This window comes from Colius striatus, chromosome 3 (assembly GCF_028858725.1).
Source record: "Colius striatus isolate bColStr4 chromosome 3, bColStr4.1.hap1, whole genome shotgun sequence".
NCBI classification, from domain to species: domain Eukaryota; kingdom Metazoa; phylum Chordata; class Aves; order Coliiformes; family Coliidae; genus Colius; species Colius striatus.
Genome location: NC_084761.1, coordinates 8,122,578 through 8,148,262, shown reverse-complemented (window position 1 = coordinate 8,148,262; position 25,685 = coordinate 8,122,578). Strand labels below are relative to the sequence as shown.

General features: G+C 39.8%; 1 protein-coding gene and 1 long non-coding RNA gene across 2 annotated transcripts in view; one reads left to right on the top strand and one right to left on the bottom strand.

Annotated features, from left to right (window-relative positions):
- LOC133625207 (uncharacterized) overlaps nt 1-25,685 on the top strand; it is a 63,930-nt gene that overhangs the window by 2,374 nt on the left and 35,871 nt on the right. The gene's annotated exons all lie outside the window — the stretch shown is intronic.
- The window catches only part of BMERB1 (bMERB domain containing 1), a 48,171-nt gene continuing 28,368 nt past the window's right edge, over nt 5,883-25,685 (bottom strand). The window contains exons 3-6 of the mRNA XM_061993848.1: nt 11,824-11,897; nt 9,783-9,897; nt 8,108-8,190; nt 5,883-6,503 (exon numbers count right to left, since the gene is read on the bottom strand). Of these exons, the coding sequence (XP_061849832.1) occupies nt 6,391-6,503; nt 8,108-8,190; nt 9,783-9,897; nt 11,824-11,897 (385 nt within the window). The 3' untranslated portion in view covers nt 5,883-6,390. The remainder of the gene's footprint in view (nt 6,504-8,107; nt 8,191-9,782; nt 9,898-11,823; nt 11,898-25,685) is intronic.

Sequence of the window (25,685 nt, the reverse complement as noted above, 5' to 3'; positions counted from 1 at the left end):
CAAAGCATAGGTAATGCCTGCAGGAAGAGTAATGGTGCAGTATCAAGATGACAAGTACAGAAAATTCTTGCTCTCTCTGAGTTTGATACTTGAAAAGCTGAGCAAGGTATTCCTGCACCATGATGATCTTCATGATTTTATATATGGCCTGTATAGGTACAGACAAGGCATAAAAGCATCTGGCTTACACTGTGGGTGCTTAGCTCTGTATTTTGTGTCATAAGGGATTGTTCTTAGTCGCAACACAAATGGTGTAAACTGGAGTGTTTCTATCGCTTGTGAGGATACAGGTGATCCCTTTGGAAACTATAATCTGTTGAGCATGACATCCTAAAGCAAAAGCTTTTGAAATATTTCCTTTGAAATGTATCTGTGTCAAACAGGGTTTTAAAGTGATTGTAATCCAACCTCATATGCCTAAGGAGGCTCTACAGCTGTGATACTGTGCCAGAAATAAATTGGTAGTAATTCAGGAAGAAAGATGGGGAGAGACATCATACGTTGCAGACTTATTTTGAGTTGGCATTTATTCATTTCATCTAGATGTGGAACTCATCTTACTGCCAGAAGCTACTTTACTCTGAGTATAGGGAACCTACAGCCTTATTCAGTAGTGTGGGGGTGCAGGACATAAAGCCTTAAGCATCTCAGCAGGTCAGATGGCATGTGGCTTTCAAACCACTATTGTACATCATGCTGTGGGCACAAGTCTTCACGTCAGCCTTTCAGTTATAGGATTCAGAAGGAATAAAAGTGGTGTTCTTCCAGAAAGCCTATTTTGTGAACAAAAATCAAAACAAAAAGAAACAAAAATCAAAAACACAAAAAACCCCCACAAAACAAACAACTTTGTCAGTGTAGGTGGGATGAGGTAGTTGGCTCCAAGAAACCTGGAATTGGCTGCAGTCATCTCTGCTCATCTTGATCTTCCTTAAATTACTTAGCCATTTACTTGAAGCAGTTTTGGAGAGAGGCCCAAGCTGTAAATCAAAGTGCTCACCAGGCCAGCAGTTACTGCATTAGCTCTGACATAGACCCTGCAGGTCTCTTATGGGCAGCTTTCTCGGAGGCCAAAGCAGTGTGGAACAAGGCCTGGTCCCTTCCTAGTGCTGGAGCTCTGACATTCCAGCTTTGAAATATTGATGGCAACTGTCTTAGGTTCCTGGTATCCCAGGCACAGTATATATCTGGATGTAAAGGACACAAGGAGTGCAGGGTGAGCTCTGTTTCTGTCTCTGTGCTAAGGCGTTTACCAGTGTTGCGAAGAGAGCTGCAGGGATGTTCTTCCAAACTCTGCTGTCAAGAACACCTACCCTCAATTTGACTCTCCCATTGCTTTCTAAGGATATTTCTGCTTTTTAACTGTCTTCAGGTGTGTCTGAATGTGTTAACCTGCTTTAGCCAGAGAGGTTGGACTAGGTGATCTCTAGAGGTCCCTTCCCACCCTTACTGTTCTGTGATTCTGTGTGATTCTTAAAGGTAAATCTCCTGCTAAAACTTTGATACATTACAGTTTTGACCTTGTTGCAGTTGAGTGGTCTTGGTGCAGAAGCTCTTGGAGCACAATGAACTGCTTGTTAATGAGACACATACTAAAAGGGAAAGTGCTCGCAAGCAAGAATCTAAAAGGTTCGCCTGCAGGAAACATGTACTTGGGTAGGTTATCTTGGACATCAGTCACTATTTAAGAACATGAACTTCCCTGAGAAATAATTGAATGATAATAATTTAAAATCTATAATCACAGGACCCTCAGGAGAGAGTTGAATCTTTCATTCAGTTGATACACTTAGATTTAAAATACCCAGTTATAAATCGAGGCAAGATTGCTCTGCTGCTTTCTTGTGGCTTGTCTCTTTGGCTTCGCTAATGAACCCACTGCTACCTCATGCTTCAGAAGGTGTGCCTGTAGGCATGGTTTGAGGTAAAGTTTAACAGTATCAGGAAAACTGTTCTCCTTAACCAGCTGTTTAGGTGAAAATAAAAACAAGTTCTTACACCTGTATAGGAAGGCCAAGTGTGACAAAGCCTAAGTCACACATGAACTTGTGGACACAAACCATAAAGGTGAAAGCATGCTGTGATTACCTTTTGCAGTCTCACATTTCAGCCTGCAGTCAAATACAACTTTAATATTAGCATTTAGGTAAATAGCTCTTCTTCTGGAGGGTGGAGGGGACTATACTTACGAAAGTACTTGTTAAATCTTGTTGTGTCTTGGTTGACAAGGCATTGTTGCAGTTAGGCAGAGGCAGTCTGGATGATGCAATCTCTCTCCTGTGTATTGCTGATTTTTTTTTATTTAAGGTTCCTCAGCTGGTTGCAGGGTTATGTTGAAAGCTTTCTGTTGAGCTGAATTACTTTATTCTGGGTGATGGTGGAAGAGAGAAACTTGTCCTCCATACCTCTTGTTCAGTATTGCTGTTAGTACTTAGCTGACTCAACACCAAAGCTTTGTTAATACAGATGTTGAGTTCATTATGCTTGTTTCCCATAGGAGGAAGGCTGGGGCAATGAGAGCAAAGGAGCAGCATGAGATGCACTTGATTTCATCTTGTTCCCTGTATCTAGTAATGTAGTCTTTTGTCCCTCAGATGTCCAGAGCTTTACACTTCTGGTGGCATCTGTAAACTCACTCTGGAGAGCAGGCCATATAGTGCTGACTTCTTAAAATAATGGCTGTTAGGCCCTTCTGGCTCAGCAATGGTTTTGATATTCAACTATGTTGGGATCTTTATTTTCCCAATGTCAGGCTGGGAACGGCATCTTAATCTGTGCAGTGCTCTGGGCTGTAGTGATGTTTCAGAGTCATCTAGGAGCATAATGAGATTGTCTTTTTTGGTATGTGTGGGAGGGGTTGTGGATTCTCATAGGAGAGACTTTTTTCAGTGAGGTTAAATAGTTTTTAATTTAAGTAGTATCACTAACTTATCAAATTATTCTTTTCTAGCAAAATAATCCTGTTCTTTTTGGGAACTGTAGCAGCACAGTAAGTGCATCCCAGTCTACTCCAGAACCACTTATTACCTTCAGTAACAGAAAAAAACCCACGCTTAGTATAACACAGCAGCTTAGTTTATTTGGAAATATGTTTAACTTTGCTGAAAAGATTCAGTAGGCCTAGGGAAATATGCAAGAGAGCCATTTGCTGGTAGCATTGGTGATTAGTACAAATAGCACTTCAGCAACATTTGTTTTTCTCAGTAGACCAAGATCCTTTCCTGAACACAGACACAGTCACCAGTTCATAGAGGAAACTGTGTCAAATCCACCTTAAATTTTCTACTTTTTCCTAATGCCTTGCTGTCTTCCTGAAGTGATCAACAGTCAGGATTTCCAGAAGAGATTTCCGGTGCTTCAGTCAACCGATGTCTCTTTGCAGACAGCAACATCTGAAAATCAGCTCTGAAATGATGCCAGTTACTTGTAGTGAGTTAGATACTTGTCTGATACTTTCTACTGGTTTTACATCTGGGGTTGCATTATGTGCCATGTTCACAGGACCGTGGAGGCTACAAAGCCCCTCATTGTACTTGGGAATACTCTGTGGTTCAGTCTGATTTTTTTTTAAAAACAAGGAGCAAGATTTTTCCATGCTTAATTCCTTCTTGAGTTTAATTCCAAACATGATGTTTGAAGTAAGCTGTTAGGGCTCTGTTGTGTTGTGGATGGACAACACTAAGCCAGTGTTGAACATGATTGAGAACCTGACCTCACAGTCTAAAAGAATCCAGGGCTTTACTGCTAAGCAGCATCACTGACCTCCTTCTAGAGGAACCACTGCTGCACTGCAGGCAAACTGTTCAAACTTACTCAAATGAAAACACAACTGAAGCATTTGCTTATTAAACCCAGATCAAACTCACAGAAAAACCTTTCAGCTGAGCTATGCTAGAACTTCTGAAAATGAAGTTCACTCTCATTAATACTGCTGTACTTCACATCCCTTTGGGGCACTGGCTACCAGTACTAACTGTATATGAATATTACATACTCATACTTGCTGTGTTTTATCTCCTTCATTTGAAGGAGGGGGCTCTGTAGCCTAATCATGGATGTTGCATCCCAGAAATGTCTAGCTGTTTTCACTTAACGAAACTTTTTCATATGAACCTACATTCTACCAATTTCCCTTATGTTCCCAAGGGACTAAAGCTGCTGTGCAGCATGCAGGGATCGCCCCAGTCATCAGCACAGCCTGGTGTAAACACTCATGTGCATAAGTTACCTCTTGCCTTATAAAAACTGTGTGTGGAGTCCTCATTCAGGACGCTTTACTCACCAGCATTCAACAACTTCAGTCATTGGTTTTAACAGTTGATCCTCCTAAAACTTTTAAGTTTGGTGCTTCACTACAGGTTTTTCCCTAACTGCCATTTGCCTTTGTTAATAGCACTGAGCATCTGTCTTTTAAGATACTGATAATTACTGGAGTCTTAGTTAGGTATCAACAAATTCAAGAGGTGGCTGAATTTTACAGAAGCCAGTGGGTATTTCTTCCTCTCCAGTGTGTATTTTCTCTTAAAGCACTTTCCCCTATAATTCTGTTATTGTACACAGATGGTCCAACCCATACCAGATAGAGCTGGTATTAACAGCTACAGAGCTCAATGTGATGTTTGTGTCAAGGATGTAGTAACTATATCCAAAGGCTGAACAGTCATATGTTTTGTCCTTCCCTGCATCTTTGGTCACAAAGTAATTTTAAAGTGCTTCATGTTTTAGTGGAAATCTTTTGTGGTTGGTTGAGTTTTTTTTGCTCCTTGATCCTTAAACCTTAAGAACCTTAGTGATGTAGGTTCTCTGTCTCAAGTGTGTCTGCAACGCCGAAACAAAATTATTCTGGAAATGTGAATGCTCTTCATCAAATCAGTCTGATGCTTAAGAGTTTATTTGTACAATAATAGTTTGATTTACTTTAGATGGTGTCTGTCTCCTTAAACCTTAAGATACTTTCTCTGTGTAGATATATTACTGTTTATCCTTTTCTGGGTAACTGCTGTTTATTTTTTTTCCTTTAATATAAGTGTGGTTCCTTTATAAGTGCACACCTCACTTAGCTGGCTTCACAGAATGGAAGTTCCTCTTGAAAAACTGTATTTTAGGAACTTTTTGCTATCTGTTTTGTTATTTCTAAGCCTGAGAGTTTCACATTAGATCCATGTACATTTATTTTACTATTTACACCTATCACAGTACATTTATATGGAATACCATCACACAGACAAACCAGCTACTGACGGCTAATATAAAGATATTAGATTCCACAACGCTTAATCTTCATAGAGACCAGAAACACATTTAATGGTGAAACACAGATAAGTCTTGCTGTATTTCCCTTTAATTTTAAGCCCATTTTCTGTAGAATGCAATCTTCCTACCACAAATATCTACTTTTGTATTTGTATATTCATCCTGTGGTCAATTTTTGTTAGGTGGCTAGTGTCTTCCTATGCTTGATAGTTTGTATTTCTTATGGTCAAGAAATATGCAACTACAGTTGTTTTAAGCATTGTTTAAATATTATGTCTTCCACTGTCCTCTCAGCAGCCTACTAGTGATATGTAATCTCATACTGCATGTAACTTATAGTGGACTGAACTCTGGGTCTGCATTTCTGTCAGTTCATGTGAACTGGAGCTGTGAAAGAGAAATGACACAGCTTTGGACCTCATTATCGCAGATTACTGTAACTGTGCTTGCTAAAGCTTTACCAGAGATCTATTTTTCCTGGTGCAAGCAATATTCATTTGACTTGGAGTAATTTAGAAATCATATGGGATATAAAAATCTATCTCCACTTGCAACATCCTTGTCACTGATCCTCATTCTTTAGGAAGAATTGGAAGTGAGACTCCACAGCAAAGTAGTTGAACATCACATTAGTTCGATAAGTATCTTGTATGCAACATCAGTTATCCTGAAAGTGCTCCATCTATCAGTTGCACTATATACAGCGTTGCTAGTTGTGGCTTTTGTTTTGAAAAGTGGCCAAAATGGGGTATTTCAGCAATTTGAAGGCTGTTTGTCATGGGGGAAAAGTGTACAGCAAATTCTTATGAAGTCATGGCCTACTAAAATTGCTGTTTTACACCTTACTATATGAAATAAACCCTCTTTTCATTTACTTTTATCACTGGGCTGTTTTTGTTGACTCTACTACAGCTCTTTTCTGGTCACTGGACAGCCACTATATAGATTTCTTTTGTTTTTAGGCATGCGTGTTGAGTGATCCATGCAACAGTGAAGAACCTGCCATTGTACATTCCATATGTTACTGTTGTACCAGGTGCTCTTGATTCCATTAGCAGGACCCTGTTAGTCCCCCTCACCCCACAGTTTCATTCAATGAAAACATTTGAAAAGACAAACATGGTAGAGAGCCCAGAGCTACATGATGTTGCATTGTGTGGCCCCACAACAATCTTTAATAATAGCCAATCCTGCTTTGGCAATGGTGGGCTTGCTTGGAGGAGGTTCTGCCTTCTTTTCTGCTGGGCTGCCTGCAATGTTCAAAACGGGACACCATTAAAACCAAGATCTGGTCAAACTATTTCTTCCTACTTCTGGCTTATAGAATGCAAGCTTTTCCCTACATTTTTTTAACTCTTGATTGAACACTTTGGTAGTAAGCCAACTAGCCTTTGGATTCAAACTGCTCAGGAAGCCTTATCCCTTCAGAAGAGGGAGTTAAAAGAGGACCCCAGACATCTCAAAGGGAGAGTAAACGTCTTGCATCTTTTCCCATCTACATGTCCCTGTGCTCAGTCATGGGGGTCAGATAATAGATCCTTCTAGAGAAAGTCATCTTGCTGTGAAGCCCAAAAACTAAGGAGTTGCTATATTCTCTCATCAACTTTGTTGTAATTAGGAGAACAAGGTAAAGGTGGGGTTTAATTTTTCAGGGTGAAAAGAATCTTGTCCAACATTGCACTTAAGCAATTATATGATGTAAACTAACAAGGGAGATGAGTCATGCTCTCTGTGACTAAGAGAATTAGTGATTCATCTTCATGTCTCTATCAACCTTGTACTTGAACTTCACAGTCATTCCACATCCCTTGAGAAACTCCTTAGCAACATCCTGATCTGTGCAAAATAGCAATGAGTTTGCAGGCAAACATCTACAGGTGGTGGACCAAATTCACTTTATTAGAAAGGCACCACTCAACTGTCTCCCTCCCTAAGAGCTCAGTTTAAGACAAGTCACAATCCTTCTGCTAACTTTTAGAGCTCACGTTGTGACTGCTTTGTTTGAAAGCTGCAACTAAAAGCTTTCAAGGGATCCTGTGATCTGCTTAGTTTCAGAGGAATTAGTGTGTTTGCAGTTCTGTCCAGAAGAGATGTGGGTCAAGGTCAATCAAAAAGCCTGTTTATCCTGGCAAGATGTAAGAAATTTGGAGTAGAATCATAGAATGGTAGGGGTTGGAAGGGACCTTTAGAGATCATCTAGTCCAACCCCCTGCAGAAGCAGGGTCACCTAGACCAGGTCGCATAGGAACATGTCCAGGCAGGTCTTGAAGACCTCCAGGGAAGGAGACTCCACAACTCCTCTGGGCAGCCTGTGCCAGGGCTCCCTCACCTGAACAGTGAAATAGCTTTTTTTCTTATATTTAAGTGGAACTTTTTGTGGTTTTGTGTTCCAGAGTAGATATGGAAGTTTGCAGTCTCTTATCTAGTTTCCATCCTGCCTGCAGTAAAACAGGCAAACTTTGCTTCAGGTATCCTGGTGTATATCTTAAGAGATTTTTTCCCCCTAGTTATTTTTGCAGAACCAGAGAGGAAAATGACTTTCAAGAATAAATCTAGTTCCTTACAAAATCAGGTGGTAGTAATGTGTATTCAAATATCTTTTGCATATTTAAAACATAGAATTTTAAAGTGGCCATATATGACTTGGATTCAGTTTTAAGGAGTAATTGGACATCTGAATTCTAAGTAGCCAGTAATTGCTGACACATGGTCTTATTTCTGGGTGATCTAGCTAGATTAAGCTAGCTTTTAGCAGAGGCTAGCCCAGCGTGCTGTTTGAAAATGCTCTTTAATCCAGTTGTCCTTGGAGTTTTTTTCCTATTATTCTTGGTTTTCTTAACATTTCAGAACTCACTGGTAGGAGATTGTGTTGCTTTGTCTAAGGGTTTTAACTTGGTGCGAAGGAATTCAGCCATCTCTTTGTCTTCTTCTTTCTCTCTAGTGGGGGGAAAAAAGGAAAATAAATCTGTTACAGAAATAACCAGTTTTTCCTCTGTAAATAGGACAGTAAAACCTAGAGTAGCTAGATCAAATCACCAGTAAACAATTTACTTTGCTCTTTTAGAAGCAATTTTGCTTATTAAAGAGCAACGTGTTTATTTAGATGATAACAGGAACAAATTTCTTGTAGAAATAATTGAGACAATTTTCCCCAAGGTTCTTTGTCTGATAATGCTGGATTTGTTACATTCCCTTGTCAGCAGATTTCAACCATAATGTAGCGTCTATTTTAAGTTCACCTCAAGTGCTTCACAATGCTTCCTCCACCAAGTAAAGCAGATGATATGCATTGCTATGATTGCAAGGCTTATTTTTAAAGGCTTGCCAGACAAAAGACTGAGTCTTATGGCCTGTTAGTGTTTACAAAACCAAGTAGGCTGCTCTTCAGCTGAGGATTAGGCCCAAAGGATTGTGTTAACACACTGTGTCTATTAAGGACATTTCTATGTTGGCATCTTTGCTATTTTGTTACTGAAATGTTAACAATGCACCAACTGACTGTCTCAGTTTAGAGCAAAAAGCAGATTTTTATTATCAAGAGTTTATTTAAAATTCTTAAGGTTTTACTGCAAATGTGAATTGACACTAATGTAGTCACATCTACATTTTGCATAGCAACACATTTTCAGCAGCCTGCAATTAGGCTTCTACATTGTCTGGCTGATGATGCAGTTTTTGCAATTTGAACATTGAACTAGCAGTTGAGAGCTCTGGATGATGTCACTAGCTCAGGCTTCTTGTCAGCTGCTAACTTGGGCCAGCTCTCTTTGATCACCTGCAGGACTCTGGCAAGTTTTCTTCTCTTCTGTCCTTTGCTTGCTTAGAATTTAAATGTATTGGAAGAGATGTTGCCATTTAGGATAAATGGACTGATTAGTCTTGAATCTCTACAGTTGAAAGAGACAGGGGAAGTAATAGCAAAACTCTGAATATTTGTAGAGTGGTGAGATCTCAGTGCAACAGCTGGAAATGAGCTAAGGACCGACAGTTTCTCAGCAACTTGGGGCTAAGATACTGAGATGAAGCCATTCTGAACCCACTTAGGAATTTAGGTTAAGTAGACCTGTGCTAGTGTTTGCTTTTTTCTCTCTATGGCAGGGTAAGAATACCAATAATAAAACCTGACCATGTTAATTTGTTAGAAAATGGCAGATCTTAGATGTCTACAAATACGCCTACTGTAGAATTCTATTTCATGTCTACTTCTCATGCCAAGAGAAATACTCTGGTAGCAGCAAAAATCCTTTTGTTTTAATGGCAAATGGCCACACACTTTCTCTTAGGAAAGTAAGAGACCAACTCCTGCTGTAGTCATATGATGACTGAATCATTGATGGTATAAAGAGCCATAGAAGTGCAATAATACAGTGTTAATGTTTTTCCTATGGAACTAGGAGGAGGCTTTTAACTGGTAAGTTGTTTTATAGGACCAATTCTCTCCCTGAAGAGTTGATGTCAATTCTGTCACTCCAGCATAGTGTTAGGTTTGTGAAATCTCACTAAGAAGTTCAAGTCCTTTTAGTTCTTACCGTAATCTCTCCACCTCTGCATCGTCTACAAGAAAATCTCTCTTTTGAACCAGTCTGTGGATCTTCTGAATCAATTCATCCTCTCTTTGTTTCTCCATCTTTGTTTTTTCTTTTTCTGGTGAAAAACAGAGAAAAGAGCCTATTACTTTGGACTGTAGAGAGCAGGGTTCAGGGGGTAGACACTGCAGATGTCTAAGAATGAATTACTGATTTATGTCAATGGTTCTTGAGTCACCAGTTACTGCCTCTTCTTCCTTCCACTTATTGCTGTTGCATCTGATCAGCTTAATGGCCTATAGACTCTGTGGGGCTTGCCCAACACATTTTTACTAAGAAATTATTCTGCAAGACACTGCTTAGATTTGGGTTTTTAAACAGCTTTGGTAAGAAAACAGTCCAGGATGCTTCATTAACATCCATGGTACTAACTCCCTTTGACCTCAGGGAAAATGAGACCAAAAGGAACCTCTGTTTCATGGCAGCTTTAGCTGTTGACTGCAACAGGTCTTTTTCTACTCTGGTAAAACATGTGAGCTGCAAATCCACACAAACAGCATCATTTCTAAGATGCTGAAAAATTATTTTCCCTGTGCTTCCAAAATCTGAGTAAAATGGGTCCTTGTTAATTGGCTAGTCTGTCATGACCAAGTTGTTTATAAACAACAATCTTTGTGATGTGAAAGATGTGCTTGTCACAAACTAGAACTCATGAATGCTAGGGATTATGGAGATATAGCTTAAGGTTACCAAGCAAGTGTAGTTAAGACAGAAATCTTCAAACCTAGCAAGTGGAGCAGAGATGAAAAAGCCAGAGGCAAATCCCAGCCCACGTATTTCCTCAAGAAACTAAACATTTTGATCAGCTGAGAAGACTCTTTGCATTAAATCAAAGATTTTGGTTTTGAGCAGTTGAACTGTGTTTAGAGAGCCATAAAATTAAGTACAATAAGAGTTATGGGAAGAAGGGCAAGCTGCCTACAGCCCAATGCTGTGGTATGTCTGTGGACTGAACTTTAAAAAGCTAAATCAGACATTTGAAAGTAATTGTTTAACACAGCTTAATTTTGGCTTATGGGCTTCAGGACACTTATTGCTGAGAATTTCTGCAGTAAATTAATTCCTTAGTAGGATAAAAGCAGCTCGATTATTTTCAAGACAAATTCTGTAAGTCTCAATCTCAAGGTTGTACTCCTTGGAGAATTTCAAATTACAGTCTGCCAGGAGCAGAGGAAATAATCTCTAATACAGTCTAAGGCTGCTTTGAGGTGTATTTTTGTGTTTTATCTCTTAGAAATGATAAAGGAAGGTGGTTATTGACTGCTGTGAACACTGGGACTTATACATTGTCACCTGTGATTAATGCTGAGTCTGCATCAGAGAAAGAAGAGAATGTTTAGGAATCACTGCTTTTTCTTGCTTCTTTGTGTCTATGAAGCACAGGATTCTCCTCTCACTACTGAAAGCAGAAGCTACTTTCTACTTCCTTTCTGTCTGTCGTGCTCCTAGATGGAGATGTGCTCTCCCATGATACCCTTCAGGCAACTGCCTGCCAAGATATACACGTTGAATTGTTGCAAACTACTACACACTTGATGTACAAAAAGACTGATCCTATGTCTACTGACATTGGCTAAACTGCATCTACTAAAACCAAAGGGCAAGTGTGTTTCTAGAAATCTGTATGCTAACAGGCAAATTATGATGAAGATGTTACAAATTAACCTGCTTCTGGAAAGTTGGGAGCTTTTTAGGTTAGGCACATGCTGTGTCAGCACTTAGTTCAGTCTGAATGCCAGCATCTTCTTTGTCTTCAAGACAAAAGTGTTCTTGTGAGTCTGCCAAAAGGTGGTGCTGCTGGAACTGATCAGACTTAATTCTTAACTTTGCTGAAATTTGCCAAGTAGTAAAGAGAAACTGGTATCTGTGGATAACAGTGGGGGGAGACTTTGGATTGTTTGGGGCAGAGGTGTGTTCCTGCCACAATCCTCACCAGTGCGTCACCCAAGCATTATCCTAATATTGGATTGGAGACAGACATTACCTGGGATTGCTACCAAACTCTGCAGCTCTTTCTTAAGGTTCATAATGTCTTTGCACAGCTGGATGTCATCCATCCTGCAGAAACATAAAAAGCATGGTCAGACATACAAGCTCCATCCTGCGTTGATGAGACTGGCCCGACCTCACCTGAATATACCATACTGTCCCTTGCCTAGGACCTGTGCATCAGCTTCAAAGGCAGAGGTTTAATCTTGGGATAGTGATGCTGTTTATTCACCAGTTTTAACAGGCAGCAAAAGGTATTTAATACTAAATGCCCATGGAGCCCTCGATTGCTTGTCCTACTGGCATCCAGTTTGTGTGTAGGTCGTATCTGTCACTGCATATTACTTCAGATGGCTTTTGCTTTCTTCAATGTCACTAAACATTCTGGAAGAGACATCTATGTATCTAGTAGTCATGAAAGAGATGGGCGTGCCATATCACACACACTGCAGCAACAGTTTTCACCAGAGGAGACAGGAAGGGTGAGAATAACAGGGAGCTTGGGAAAGGGCAGAATCAGCAGAACATGATTCATTATTTGGCACAGCCAAGAGATGGTTTATATTCCACATCTAACTTTCTTTATTACTTTATTAATAACTTAGCCCTGATACCAAAGATCAGGAAACTGTCATAATTTGGCATCTAACTATATTGAGGTCTTGTGCCTTGGGTGCATCTCTTCCATGGTTAAGCTGAGTGCTGTGAATCCTTGATGTGTGCAGAAAGTCCATTAATGTTAAGACACAATAAAAAAAACCCATCTGTAACATTAGCAGAAACTGTACCTTCAGCTTTTATTGAAACTGATACCTCTCCTGAGAGCTGCTACACTGAATTATTCCCTTGGAAGCTAGCAAACTTCAGCATTCCTGGCAAAGGTTTTATTTTAGTCTCAGCCACACTGGCAGCCAAGGCTCAGGTGTTTGTGCTGAGTCGCATCAGAGGCTTCACTTTGAAATCATGCCCTGAAGAACACAAAAAAGACTCTTTTGATTAATGGTACATTCTTCAACTTGGATGTCACCAAGGCTATCTCTGTCTGCTGATCTCCTAGTCCTTGTTTCATAGTCCTGTGCCTGAAGGCTAGATTGCTTGTTGCCTAAGCACCTGAAGGGAGCTGAAGTGCTATCAGAACATGGGCTGTCACTGTAGTGTTTCAAGAGAGGAAACCTGAGAGATTACAGTGTGGATGTGAGAGTGACTGCACAAAGGATAATGCAGCTGAATTATTTAATTAAGTGAAGAGTGGGAAAAGTGGAAGTTTCTGGCACAAATAAGATTTTAATCACAATGCAAGAGCTTTTATTCTCCTTGCCACCTCTGCAGGGAAGGCAGGTCTCTGCAGGGAGTGTCCTTCAGCTGCTTTGCTCATGTTATTAACACGTGTTGCTCCTTTTATTTGCTGCTTTAGTTAACCCCATCCTGCCTGTTCCATTACTTTCATTGTGCTGTAACAGCTCTTCCTGCTGCCTTTTTATTTCTCTCTTCCCAAAATATGACAATGAAATACCATTGATAGTAATCTTTATTGCTGATCTCTTCTCCTTGTTTAGATACCACTGTCACCTCCACTGAGGATCTGCTTTCCCACCATACTTCTGTCCTGTAAGACTTAGTTTTACTCAGAAGATCAGCATGCAGTCCATGGTTCCCTGCTTTATGTGTTTAGGGCACTTGGAGGCAGAGACATTTGCACTGATGATTATTCTTGCTTGGGCTCCCCGTATTACGCTGATCACAAGCAAAGCCTGTTTTACTCTTGAGATCCACTATGCTCAATCATATTGAAATTACTTTCATCAATTAACAACCTCAAATGCTATTCCCTTAGGAGAATCCACATCCAGAATGTGCTGGGATGTGAGCTCCTTCTCAGTCTGGTGTTCATGCAGTTTGAGTGTCATGAATATAATGAATGTTAATACATTTGAGGAAAATGATCACGGTTAACAAAGATGACAGTTTCTTGGCAAGAAAGGTTCAATATTGAACTGCTGCGTTCAAATGGTATCTAGGGGCCAGACCCTCAACTAGTGAAGAGAACAGAGAGGATATCTTTCTTTTCTCTGTTTGGTAGATTAGGCCTCATTTGGGCAAGATCTGAAAGATGCTAATTGAAGTACTTTACTGTTATTAGTTTGGATCCCTGCCCTCCTCATGGAATTCTCAAAACCTAATGTCACTGTTGTTCTCAGGATTTTCAGGAACTTTAAAATACCATTGGTGTGATGTTCTGAGTGAGCAAGATCATCCACGTTCACCAGTCCTTACAGCCCCTGTGCTCAATGTGTGGCAAAGGTGCTGGCCTCATGTTGCAACTGTAGTTGCAGTTCCTCCCATTATTGTGGCTTCTGAATGCAGAGCATATAGAATCATAGAATGGTAGGGGTTGGAAGGGACCTTTAGAGATCATCTAGTCCAACCCCCCTGCAGAAGCAGGTTCACCTAGATCAGGTCGCATAGGAACATGTCCAGGGAGGTCTTGAAGACCTCCAAGGAAGGAGACTCCACAACCCACCTAGGCAGCCTGTTCCACTGCTTTTTTACCCTCATGGTGAAGTTGAACTTTTTGTGTTCCAGCTTCATCCCATTACCCCTTGTCCTGTTGCTAGCTACTATAGAAAAAGGGATGTCCCAACCTCCTGACACCCACCCTTTAGATATTTATAAATGTTAATAAGATCTCCCCTCAATCTCCTCTTCTCCAGACTAAACAGCCCCAGTTCCCGCAGCCTTTCCTTGTATGAAAGATGTTCCAGTCCCCTGATCATCTTGGTGGCCCTGTGCTGGCCTCTCTCCAGCACTTCCCTGTCCCTCTTGAGCTGAGGAGCCCAGAACTGGCACTCTTCATATATTTTATTACTATCTTCTTTTCCTGAGACCTAAACTTTGTTCCTCCCTTGTAATTCAGAGGACAGAAGCAGATATGTGGCCAAGCACTTGAGGGCTGTAACAGTGTGGCAATCTGAATTCCAAAAGCCATAAGGCAAAACAAGTGACCAGCTCTGTAGCCTAGTGCGTTTTGATGATGGACAAAAACTAAACCCACCATCTGTACCAGTCCCCTTAACCCCATGGTGCATCTTTGTCTCCATCTGTGGCAAACAGCCTTTGTGTTTCATCCACTCCATGGTGCTGATTAGGAAAATAATTAAAAATATATATTAAAATGACTGAAGAAGGGCTATGAGACATTTTCATAAAAACCCTGTTAAGGCTTCATATGTCTGACTTAATGATAGCAGGCGGTATAGTAGCTTGTAACTATAAAGCACATCACATTTGATGGCAAATAATACTGAATGTAGGATTACAATTGCTATCCTGGGCCAAAGGATAGCAATTCCTTTTTGCTCTCAAAGAAAAGGGAAGAGGAGGAACTTGGGAAAGAAAGCCCTTGGAATGCTATTCAGTCTGTACAGGTACCATGAACCTTCCTCTCTTTTCCTTCTCCTTATGCTCTGGTTCTTGGATGTGATGAGCAATTACAGGAGGCCCAGGAGAAGTTAATACTGCTTCTGAAAAAAAACAATCAAATCCCAGTGGATTTATCATTTGAATAGGCAGCAAGGTTTGACTGAGATCGTATTTGTACCACTGTCAGACCTCTTTAAAAAGATCTTTTGGGAGTCTTAAAGAGAGTGGCAATCTGCAGAGTAGAGAAAACAAAACTCCTTTGGGCCCCCTAACCTACAGAGAAGCTGGAGGAACACACTAAGCCTAGTTTTACAGGACTTTCTGTCTTATTTTTAAGTCAAATGTATCAGAGTATGAGATGGGTAGGAGAAGAAATCACACAGGCTATTGTCCAGCTCACTGTGCACCTGGTGCTTTTCTTGAAGAACAGCAGCGCAGTCAGGTCATTGCTCTGTGCAGAACACAATGGTGTTTTCCCCATAGATACATATGGAACTGGGAACTGAAATTACACCCTCCAGGCCTATTTGAGTTATCTGCAAAGCTGCTTGTGACATTTGCATAAGATTTGCAATATACAAATAACCTTTGCCGAGCTCTCTGTTCTCTAGAATAGACAGTACATTCTTCCCAGTCCCTGTGAAATCATGTTTGATGTTGTAGAACATCAGCAAAGCAAACAGCAGTTACAATATGTCAGTTTCTCCCCCAGAGCCGAGCTTTAAATGTCTGCCCAGCAATCTTAAACACATGAGTTATGAGTACAATAAAGCATTTCTCTTATTAAGAGCCTCAATCCATTCCTGGAGTAATTGTAACAGTATCAACCTGGAGATGAATTCTCAGTGGGCTTTCCTGTAGTCCTGACACTGTGCAATTCTGCTTTTCTGGTTCTTCATGGCTCTTTGCAAGAAACCCTCTGTCTGTTTGGAGATATCACAGAAGCACGTATTATTATTTTCTCTCTTGGTATTTCAAGCTATATCATCAAAACCTAAAAGCAGATTCTCTGCTTGCCAAAAGAAAAAGGGATAAAATAGTTCATAATGAATAAACAGCATGAGCAAAAGATTTTCTAAACCTGTCATAAAATGACAGGAAAATAAGTGGGTCGGAAGAGTCTGCAGTGATCTGGCACAGTGACTCAGCCCCAATACGTGTTTCTGTGGTCCAGTTACCAGGAGAAGAATGCTCTGAGCGCTGTCATTCCCATCAGATCCACAGCATGAGTCACCTCTGCCGTGTGCCATCTGGACTGAGGGGGAGCAGGGCAAGGAAACAGAGGAGACCTCCCCTTCAGCTGTGCCCTGGCAGGTCTCAGAGGCTGTAGAAGATAATCGTAGGTAGGGCTTGAATAAAACAAACACTCTGTATTGGACACAAAAGAAGTGTTTTGTTTCTGTAGAAATTATTCCATAACACATGATTTTTTTCTGTCTTCTTTTCATCTCCATAAGAAAACCAGGTTCCCTAGCGTAAGACTTGGGTACCATCTAGAGCCATGGGTGGAAAACCAGCAAAAATCATAGTAAAAGTCAGCAGGAAGGTCATTAAATGTGCACCTTAATGGTCAGCCAAAGAAGAAAGAGGTAGCCAACAAGTTTATTGAATGCTTAAGATGTGAGAGTAAGAACTATCAATAACAGCTACCTTAGATTCAAGTATCTTTTTCATTGATTTCAGGACAAGCAGAGCAGCTCAGTGTGCCTAGAGAGCTGCTGCCTTTGCTGAATGTCTTTCAAAGCTAGAAATAGATCTGTGCTCCCCCTAGCATGGCTGTAAGAGGAGGTTTGAGATTCTTTCGTTTTCTGTTATTGCGTTAAAATGTTTGTAATTAAGAAATGAATGTAGAATGGTTTTGTTGGTTTCCTTCCCTCTCTTCCAAGAGGATTTACAGGCACTTGCTCAGGTTATTTTTAGTTCTTTCTCAACATACTCCTGTCCCAGAAGTAAAATGCTTGTAATTATGAAAAGTTTCTGAAGAGTCTGATAGTGCCAGTCTAGGAGATGGCCTAAGAATCAGATGTCATGCTAAGTCACTAGTTGCCATGATCACATGAATCTGGAGAAGGTCTCAATATAAGCATAAGAAGATCATCTCCTTGGTGGTGTCATCAATGAACATGCTGAACACCAGCCAAGGGCAGCCAGTAGTGATGGAGAAATGTAGGTAGCTGTGTAGCAGTAAAAGAAAATTGGTATGGACAGAGATGATAATGTGTCGTCAAGCTGCAGATTTGTTAAAGTAAGGACTGAGGTAAGGAGCAGGGCCATCACTGGAGACTGCCTTTGGGGACTGCAGGTGTTTCAGGTCTTGCCAAAACTGAGGGGAACCTGGAATGGTGAAATGAGTCTGGGAATAGCAGCAAACAAGAAGTTTATGTATGCCCTTCTTCTACATTTTACTTCCTTTTGTCCCTGTCATCTTAGTTTCTTAAAGCTTCTAATTATAAATCTGTGAAATCACAGGCAGCATTTAACAGACATAACACACTGTCTGAGTCATTATGGTGTGTGTTTATCACCTTGCTATTTTACTTCAGCACCTGGTGCTGCCCAGGCTGGAAGACACAGAGATTGCTAACCAGTCTGCTTGGCAGGTGAGGTTAACAAATCAAAAGTACTATGATTAACTTTAACCATTAAACTGTGTCTTTTCTCATTAAACACATTCTCTGATGGAGGAACAGTGAGTAGAAGCACTGGACCCCAACTTGCAAAGCAATGTTGTAATTCAGCTGTCATTTCAGACAATTGAAGATAGCAGGACTTGAAAGTCTCAGTCCCTGGAGGTTATATTTAAGGCATATTTCACAGAAATTCAGAATACTGTCTAAAGAAGCTGTCTGTATTTCATTCTCGCTGACACTGGTAAATTCTCCTGAGCTTGGTCATCTCCTCTGCCAGTTATCAAGTTCTACTGTCAACTTCAATAACAACAAGAGGAGCTTTCTTGGAAATGTCCCACTAGAAGGGAATATTTCTCTACATGGCAAAAAATAAGTTAAGGCTTAAGTTATGTGCTTGATTCATTTAAACTGGTCTAATAGTTTTAATTTTTGTTATTAGGTAGCAGAAGTAAGAAACTTTAGCTTTGGCTATGTATTGTCTCCAGCAGAACTGATGATAAATTTCCTTCTTTATCTGCCTTATTTTTAAAACCAGAAGAGCAATCACTTGGTATCAAAGCTGAAAAGAATATAAAGGTATCTGGTATTAAATTAAACATTGACAACCAGTCCACTTCAAGACTTTTCCATTCACTGTTGAGTCATCACTGATCTACACTCTCCTATTTATAGAAGTCAAGTGAGATAGACCCCTGAAATACCACAGGTCAAGCGTTACACATTATTACAGAGCATCCTTGCCTATAAGAAAAGGGTGAGTTTGAGCTGAAAATGTAATGTCAGATTTTCCTCTGGGGTTGGTTGTTTGTTGTCAAACTGAGCAAAGGAGATGGCTCTGCAGAGAGAACAAACTGAACAAAGACATTCTTTTTTTCCTCTTTGAGAGCTGATTTGTATTTATACTTGAAGCTTTAAATGCACAGTCCAAAAATTTGCAATTCTGTCCTGAACTCATGCCCCTGAGGCTTCCAGATTTCCATCTGAAAAGCTGAAAAACCCTCACCAGACCTGGACTTCCCAAGACTTCTACAGTAGGCACACTGACATCCTTGATCCTTCCAGATGCATGGCAGTCCCTAGAAACACCATCCCTAATCTCAGAAGCCTCAAGCTTGGAGCATATGACAACTTTAATTACAGAAATCAGGCTGTGCCATTTCCCAGCATACAGTTTCTTGTTTGTTTCCTCAAGGGCTCCAGGTATTTGCAGGTGAGACATTATTGCAGTATCCTTGGAGTAGGAAAGATGAATGGGAACATACAGTCACACTCACAAATTGATCCTATCTTCCAGAAGAGTGTTTGCCACACCAGGCTGTATCACTGGGACAGCCATGGTATCCCTCATAAAACTGGGCTTAGTATTTTCCCTAATGGTACTTTATCTTATGAAGCCAACAACTTGACATGTATATTTACTGAAAAATATATATCACCACACAACTGCCTCCTTCTCTACAGCCTCCCAAAGAGCATCCTGGGTCCTGTGTTCCTTAGAGCAAGATACAATCAGGACAAAAAAAGAACAGATCTCATAGTCAGTTACATTGTACTGTTAAGATTATGAACTCTGAAGGAGAAAAAATGTATTACTCCTTTCTGTGAACAGACAGAGCTTATCAGAAAACACTGACAACAAGTCTAGTCATGAAAAAAATACTGGGTTTGTTGGTGTTGCTTTCTTGCACTATAGTAACAGCCAGGTGCCAAACTTGGAGAAAAGTACTAGATGTTGTACATCTAGTAAACAGCCCTAAGAGAATTGTATGTTTAATCTTAGAGGAGAGAAAATAGATAATATCCAGTACAAAGACAAAAAGTAGCAGGAAAATAATATAAATTAGCCAAGAAAGCAAAAGTCAGAACACCTGCTTAGCAATATATAACCAGGAGTTATACCTAGTGCTCACACCTTTGACAGTCTGTTTATCTCTTTCCACTCTTCCTCCCTCTAACCCTTACCCATTGTGTGTCACTGTTGCCACATGTGGCATTAAGTCACTGAGAAGTCATGGCTGATGCTACATCAGGGAGTCACTAGAAGCAGAGATAAAGTATTTGGTTGAAAAAGTAATTAAAATTTGAAATGAACGTTGTTCATACAAAGGCAGCAATCATTGCTGTCTTCAGAATAGAAACGTTTCACATAAGCAGGCTTTGTAACTAAAAGCTACAAACTTTGTAGTACAGTTTTTGAGTTTAGGCACTAACAAGAGACTTGTTTCATGTTCCCACTTTGTATGAGCCTACCTAGATTTACTGCACTCATTTTAAATTAAAACATAGGACTTGCAGAGGTTATTGAAGGTTGCCATTGCCAGAGGAATTAACCTCTCACTTCTGCAGTTCTTGTGTATCTCAACGTTGCTTCACTTTGCAGTGGTTTCATAAAGCCAGGCAATCAGCAGACATACCTTTTTCATAGAATCATACAATGGTTTTTATACTTTATATACTTTTTATACTTTAAAATACCATTGTGTTGTGCATACTACAAAAAAACATAAAGGTGAGAATCTTATGTGACCCCCATTGATGTGTTATTGCTCTTAGAAGGAATATGGACTATAAATATTTCTCTGTGATGAATTTGCCCTAAATTTGAGATTCTACCATTATGTTCAATACCCTATAGAATAATTACTGATTATCCCTCCTCTAATAGCAAGAAAAAAAACCCAAACCCAGGGATTAATTATGTACTTTGGACAGCTAATGCAGCTGTGGGACTGCTAGTATGAGTTTTATCACCAGGGCAAAATCAAGTTGCAGCAGACTTATCCGTATAAAAGGTGATTGTTCCTGGGATTACAAGTAAGCAAGCATAATAGTGTAAAATGTTCTGAAAACTCAAATGGCTCTTTGGAGAATTTGGATGATGTAGCTATTATGAGCACTCTGGAGAAGAGGGAGTCATTTAATAGTGTGTAGTGAGAGTGTACAAAGGCATTGACCAATTTAAATTCTACTAAGTCCAAGAGGAGGTGAATTTGGCTTTTTCTCAGTATTAGTTTAGCAATGTAATAACTAAACAGACATTAAGCAAATACTCTTTATTATATTTGTAATATTTTTACAGATAAAACAAGTTTAATGAGGTAGGTAATATTGTTTTCAGTAACTGCCTAAAGCAACCTAAAAGCACATACTACTTACTGTGTTATATTCCCTGTACTTCGAAAAATCACCATTCAGTATCACCTACATGGCAGAAATAACCACTCCCAAAGCAGCTATCACAGCTGGAAGCAGCTTCTACACTTTTAGTTCAAGGTCATCCAAAATAGCTGGCTTCAAGTTCTGCTTTCCATCTGGAAAGCCAGCAGTATCAAGCACTGGCAGATTTCCGAAGGAGCATGTTTCATGACGACAGTGAATGCTATTTTATAAGAACTCCATGCCTTTTCTATTCACAGGCATAGGCAGTAACTGTGGGTGATAAGATCTCACCTATACTATTAATATTTACTGGGTCAGAATATGCAAATACATTTTAAAATGTATGAGTTGTGCACTGCAAAAGATTTTGAGGTTCAGTTTCGCTCTGTTCCTAAATCATATAGAAGTCTGAGGTTCTGCTGCCTCTCTCCTCTGTCAGCTAAACTGAGATAACACATGCATTATCCATTTTTACAATCTTGTCTTTCAGCATGGTAGACTTCTGTGCCCCTCAGTGATATGAATCCTAAACTGCTTCTGAAGCCATACACAAGTATTCATAGCAGTGGCATATTAAATGTTCAAGAACGAGGATGCTGCCTGAGCAGCTCCCTTGGCTTTTCGGTCTGTTATCTCGCCAGGAAAGAAAAAATGTGTGACAGGAGAATTAGAAAGGGAGAGAGAGTGTACATGTTCTGAAGTGGTAGGCTTGCTTCCCTTAACAGCAAAGATGGATTGAATATTTATAGTTTAACCCAGAACTCTTTTTATAGAGAACATTTTAAGAAATTATCTGAGAGAAGCCTGAGCAGCAAATGAGAGGGAATGCTGGCTAGCTCCAAACTGGTGCTTTGCCACACATATTGTCTCCTTCATATCAATACATGCTGAGTCTTCAAGTTTTCTGAAAATAAACCCAGAAGATCTAGAGATAACATATGATGGCTTTAAGCTATTTTCATTTCCTGGGCTGGCTGGAGATGATCACAACATCATTTCATGAAATTCCACGATATCGGTAGCATAGGAGAGATGTTACAAACTGCCACAATTGCTACCTAACCTTGACATATCCTGAGAAGGTCCATCCTGGGCACTAAATGAGGCAGGATCTTGAGACAAAAGTAGGATTTGATAATGTAATTACAGAACAAATCACTGCAGCTGCTCTGCTGTGACTATGGTTGCCTGAGCTAAAATGTGATTGCACAACATAAATTATGGCTTTACCTAATTGAGGAAGTCTTGATTTTATAATCTGAAAATTGGTTCCATATAAACTGTAGGTAATTCTTCATAGCAAGCAGGTATTCATCTGGAAATAGTACTGACTTCCTGGATATGAAGAGTGCAGCTGTCTTCAGCTGCCCTCCTTTTCTCTTTAAAGGAGGAACTAACAGCACAGAGCAAAGGACAGGCTTACAAAGGCTAATATCTGACTTGTAATTTGCACCAAGGTGTGAGAAATCTTACAACTTGTGAATTGATTGCTTCAGCTGATTTTTCTTTATTTCTTTCTTTGTACTGATAAAAAAGAAAACAAGAATTATCAGAAAGTTGGCCTCTATAAGATGAACTATTTCACTGTGGTATATAGCATGTAGTCAGTTAATAGATAAAAGAATTCAGCTGCTACCCTTGCTTTTCAAAGAAATAAAAAAGTCAGGAGACATGCTAAAAACATGCTGTTGTGCACTGAATGTTATTGAGCTTCACTCAGCAAGATTTAAAAGTTGTGTTTTGCAATAAAGAAGCCTCACTAATTTGAAAAAGAGAGATATCAATTGGAGTTTCCTGTATTGTATGGTTTTGCTTCATTTCAGAGTTCCACAAAGTTATACTTTTAAATGTATTTTTGTCTTTAAGTGCTTTAGTTACTGAAATAAGGTCTCACATTATGTTTAGTACATCAGTAAGGAATTTCCACTTCTATCTGCAAGGCAGAAACAAAATTGTGTACTAAGGACTACAAAGAAGAACAAATGAATGAAAAATCACAGTATTTGTGGTCTTCACTTAAAAAAACATTGGTGTTTCATTCTTAAACAGGGCAAATTCTGTTTCCACTGCTTTCATTGAACATTTAGTTTTTTGGGGGAAGTTTTTCTTTAACACAGTGATAGGCAGACTACAGAAGTGTTTGTATTTATCTAAGAGCAAACACAGGTATTCCCTTTCAACAGTAAATTACTGGTCTGTCCCTAAGAAACGGTATGTATTGCTCTGGGGCTGTGGACGGTACATGATTTGTGGGCCTAGTATAGAGATGTGGACAAATTGCAACACATTCTTAAAGATATCTTCTGAATTTTAACAATCTTGATAGATACTAGTATATATCCAACTTGTCCACCAGTCAGGAATGATGCAATTTCTGGAAGCTGCTGGTAGATTTCTGTCAGACAGTTCAATTTTCAGAGCTATGCCCCATAAACTGCAGCATTCAGGTTTGGATTGGCATATGTGTCCACTTCAGGGTGATCTGAGTAGTGAGTGTTTTTTTGAAATGACGGGTAGAGGACACTGCATTTAACAGCCCTGCAGCCAAACATCCTCTGGTGTGAACAAAGGCCTCCTGGGACTGACTAGCCACTGCTGTTGCCTCCTACCAGAGGCAGGGGCATTGGAGAGGTGGTCACTAGAAAAACATAGGGTTCTTGAGGGCCTTAGCTGGCAGCTCACAACCCTCTGCTGAGCAGACAATGAGAGGAGTGCATAGAGTTTGTGAGGAAGGACAAAAATTCCTCAAAGCTGTTGCAAGAGGAGAGTGGGTGTCAGAGAAGGGGTTGCTGCAGTTGCCCCACTGGTAGGGCAGCCATTTTGTGTTGTGTTAAGCTGCCACAGGTTAGTGGCCATTTTGTCTCATGCAGCTGCAGCACTCATCATTTCACTTGTGAGAACAAACAGCACTGCCTTGCATAGATCTGCAGTAGAAGGGTGCCTACGAAACACTCTCTCTAAACTTTAAAGTGTGCCACTTTTTAAAGGGATTTTTGCTGCGCTTTCACTTCTTTAACCAGAATCACAAACCAACAGGTAAGGGAAGTCTCTTACTGGTGACTGACTTCAGCGTCACGTTATTGTTGATGACTGGGTGGAATATCTCTTTCTGGGTGGAATCTCTTTCTAAAGGTGGAAAATTTATTCTTGAGAAGATTAACATTTCTGTTGATAGCCCAGAGTGAAGATCATGAGTAATTTTAATACCCAGCACAGCATAAAGCAACTTGTTTATACACAGCCTGACTGTTACAAAGAGGTAGGGGAAATGTATAATATACTTTCTGTTTTAAAAGTGTTGATATTTTAACTTAATACTTAATATCTCAGAAATGTATGTGAAATTTGTTCAAATATAGCTGAAATTTTCATCACTTCTGATTTTGAAAACTAAAAATCTGGGTCTGTAGAACTAGCAGCATGTTTGATAAACACAGGCTAACATGAGACATAAGATCCTATGTGGATGCATATGAGGAAAAAAAGCTCACATCTAGTTTTGTATGGTTTTTAACACTACTGTGTACCACTTTTTAAGTGTAATGCTATTAAATACTTTTATTCCACTGCCTGATTCTCAAATACTTTAGTTGATTTGAAATAATAATGATGATTAAGTATCTGGCTTTTATTTCTTCACCATCCCACTCTTTCTTTCACTCTTACAGGGTGACTTTTCTAAGGCTTTTAGTGATAATCAGATCTTCAGTAAAGATTTTATTTAGATATTGAAGTGTTACCAACTGTGAGTACTGTAATGTAACACTTCTGTAGTGACACAGAAGCAATATATTCCACTTTATCCCTTTTGTTGTCCTACAGACTTCATTAGTCATTGCTGTTACTTCTGTTCAAGTAGGGGGGAGGGAATATGGACCTCATAGTATTACTATTGTAAAAGTAAAGTCTCCATGTCTTAACTTTCAAAGCAAAGAAAGTTGCCTATATGTTTTGCTGAAGGCTCCCTCATGTAGAATTTGTGTTGCTTGAAGAGAGACATGTGCTAATAAATAACAGCTGAGGAACTGCCTGAAAGAATAGTACATTACCAATGATCTCACACATCAGCAGGAAAGGTTTTTACCAGTTCACACTCACAAGTGTGAAAAATGCAAACCAAATCCAGGTCTACTGAGCATCCACACCTTGCTAGGATTTGATGGTTTTTTGTGTGTTTATTTCATTTGTTGTTTTCTTGTTCTTTTTGTTTATTGGTTGATGTGCTAACCTGGAGAACCTCTCTGCCAATGGCCTTATTTTATGGCCACTGCATTTGTTTGGGAAAAATGTTGATGGGGCAGTTAAAGACAAACGGTTTTGTTGCAGAGCTGTGTCAAACTTCAGTAATGCTGAGATTTTTTAACTATGCCATCTTGATCTTCTGTGTGTGTCTTCTTCAAGGAAAACAGCAAGTTCAGTTAGATAGTTCCTCCCATGGATTAAACAGGCATCACTCTGATACAGGACGAGCTTACTCTGATTTCCATTGGCAACAAGTCTAATTTGCAGTGTTTTGTTTTCTTATTCTTGAACATGAATATTGTTAAAATACAGTGTCTATGCTGTGAAGAGTTGTGGCAGTTGCTGGTATGTGTAAGTGATGCTGACAGGCTGTATGCCTCTAACAGGAGGGAGCCACGGCCACCAT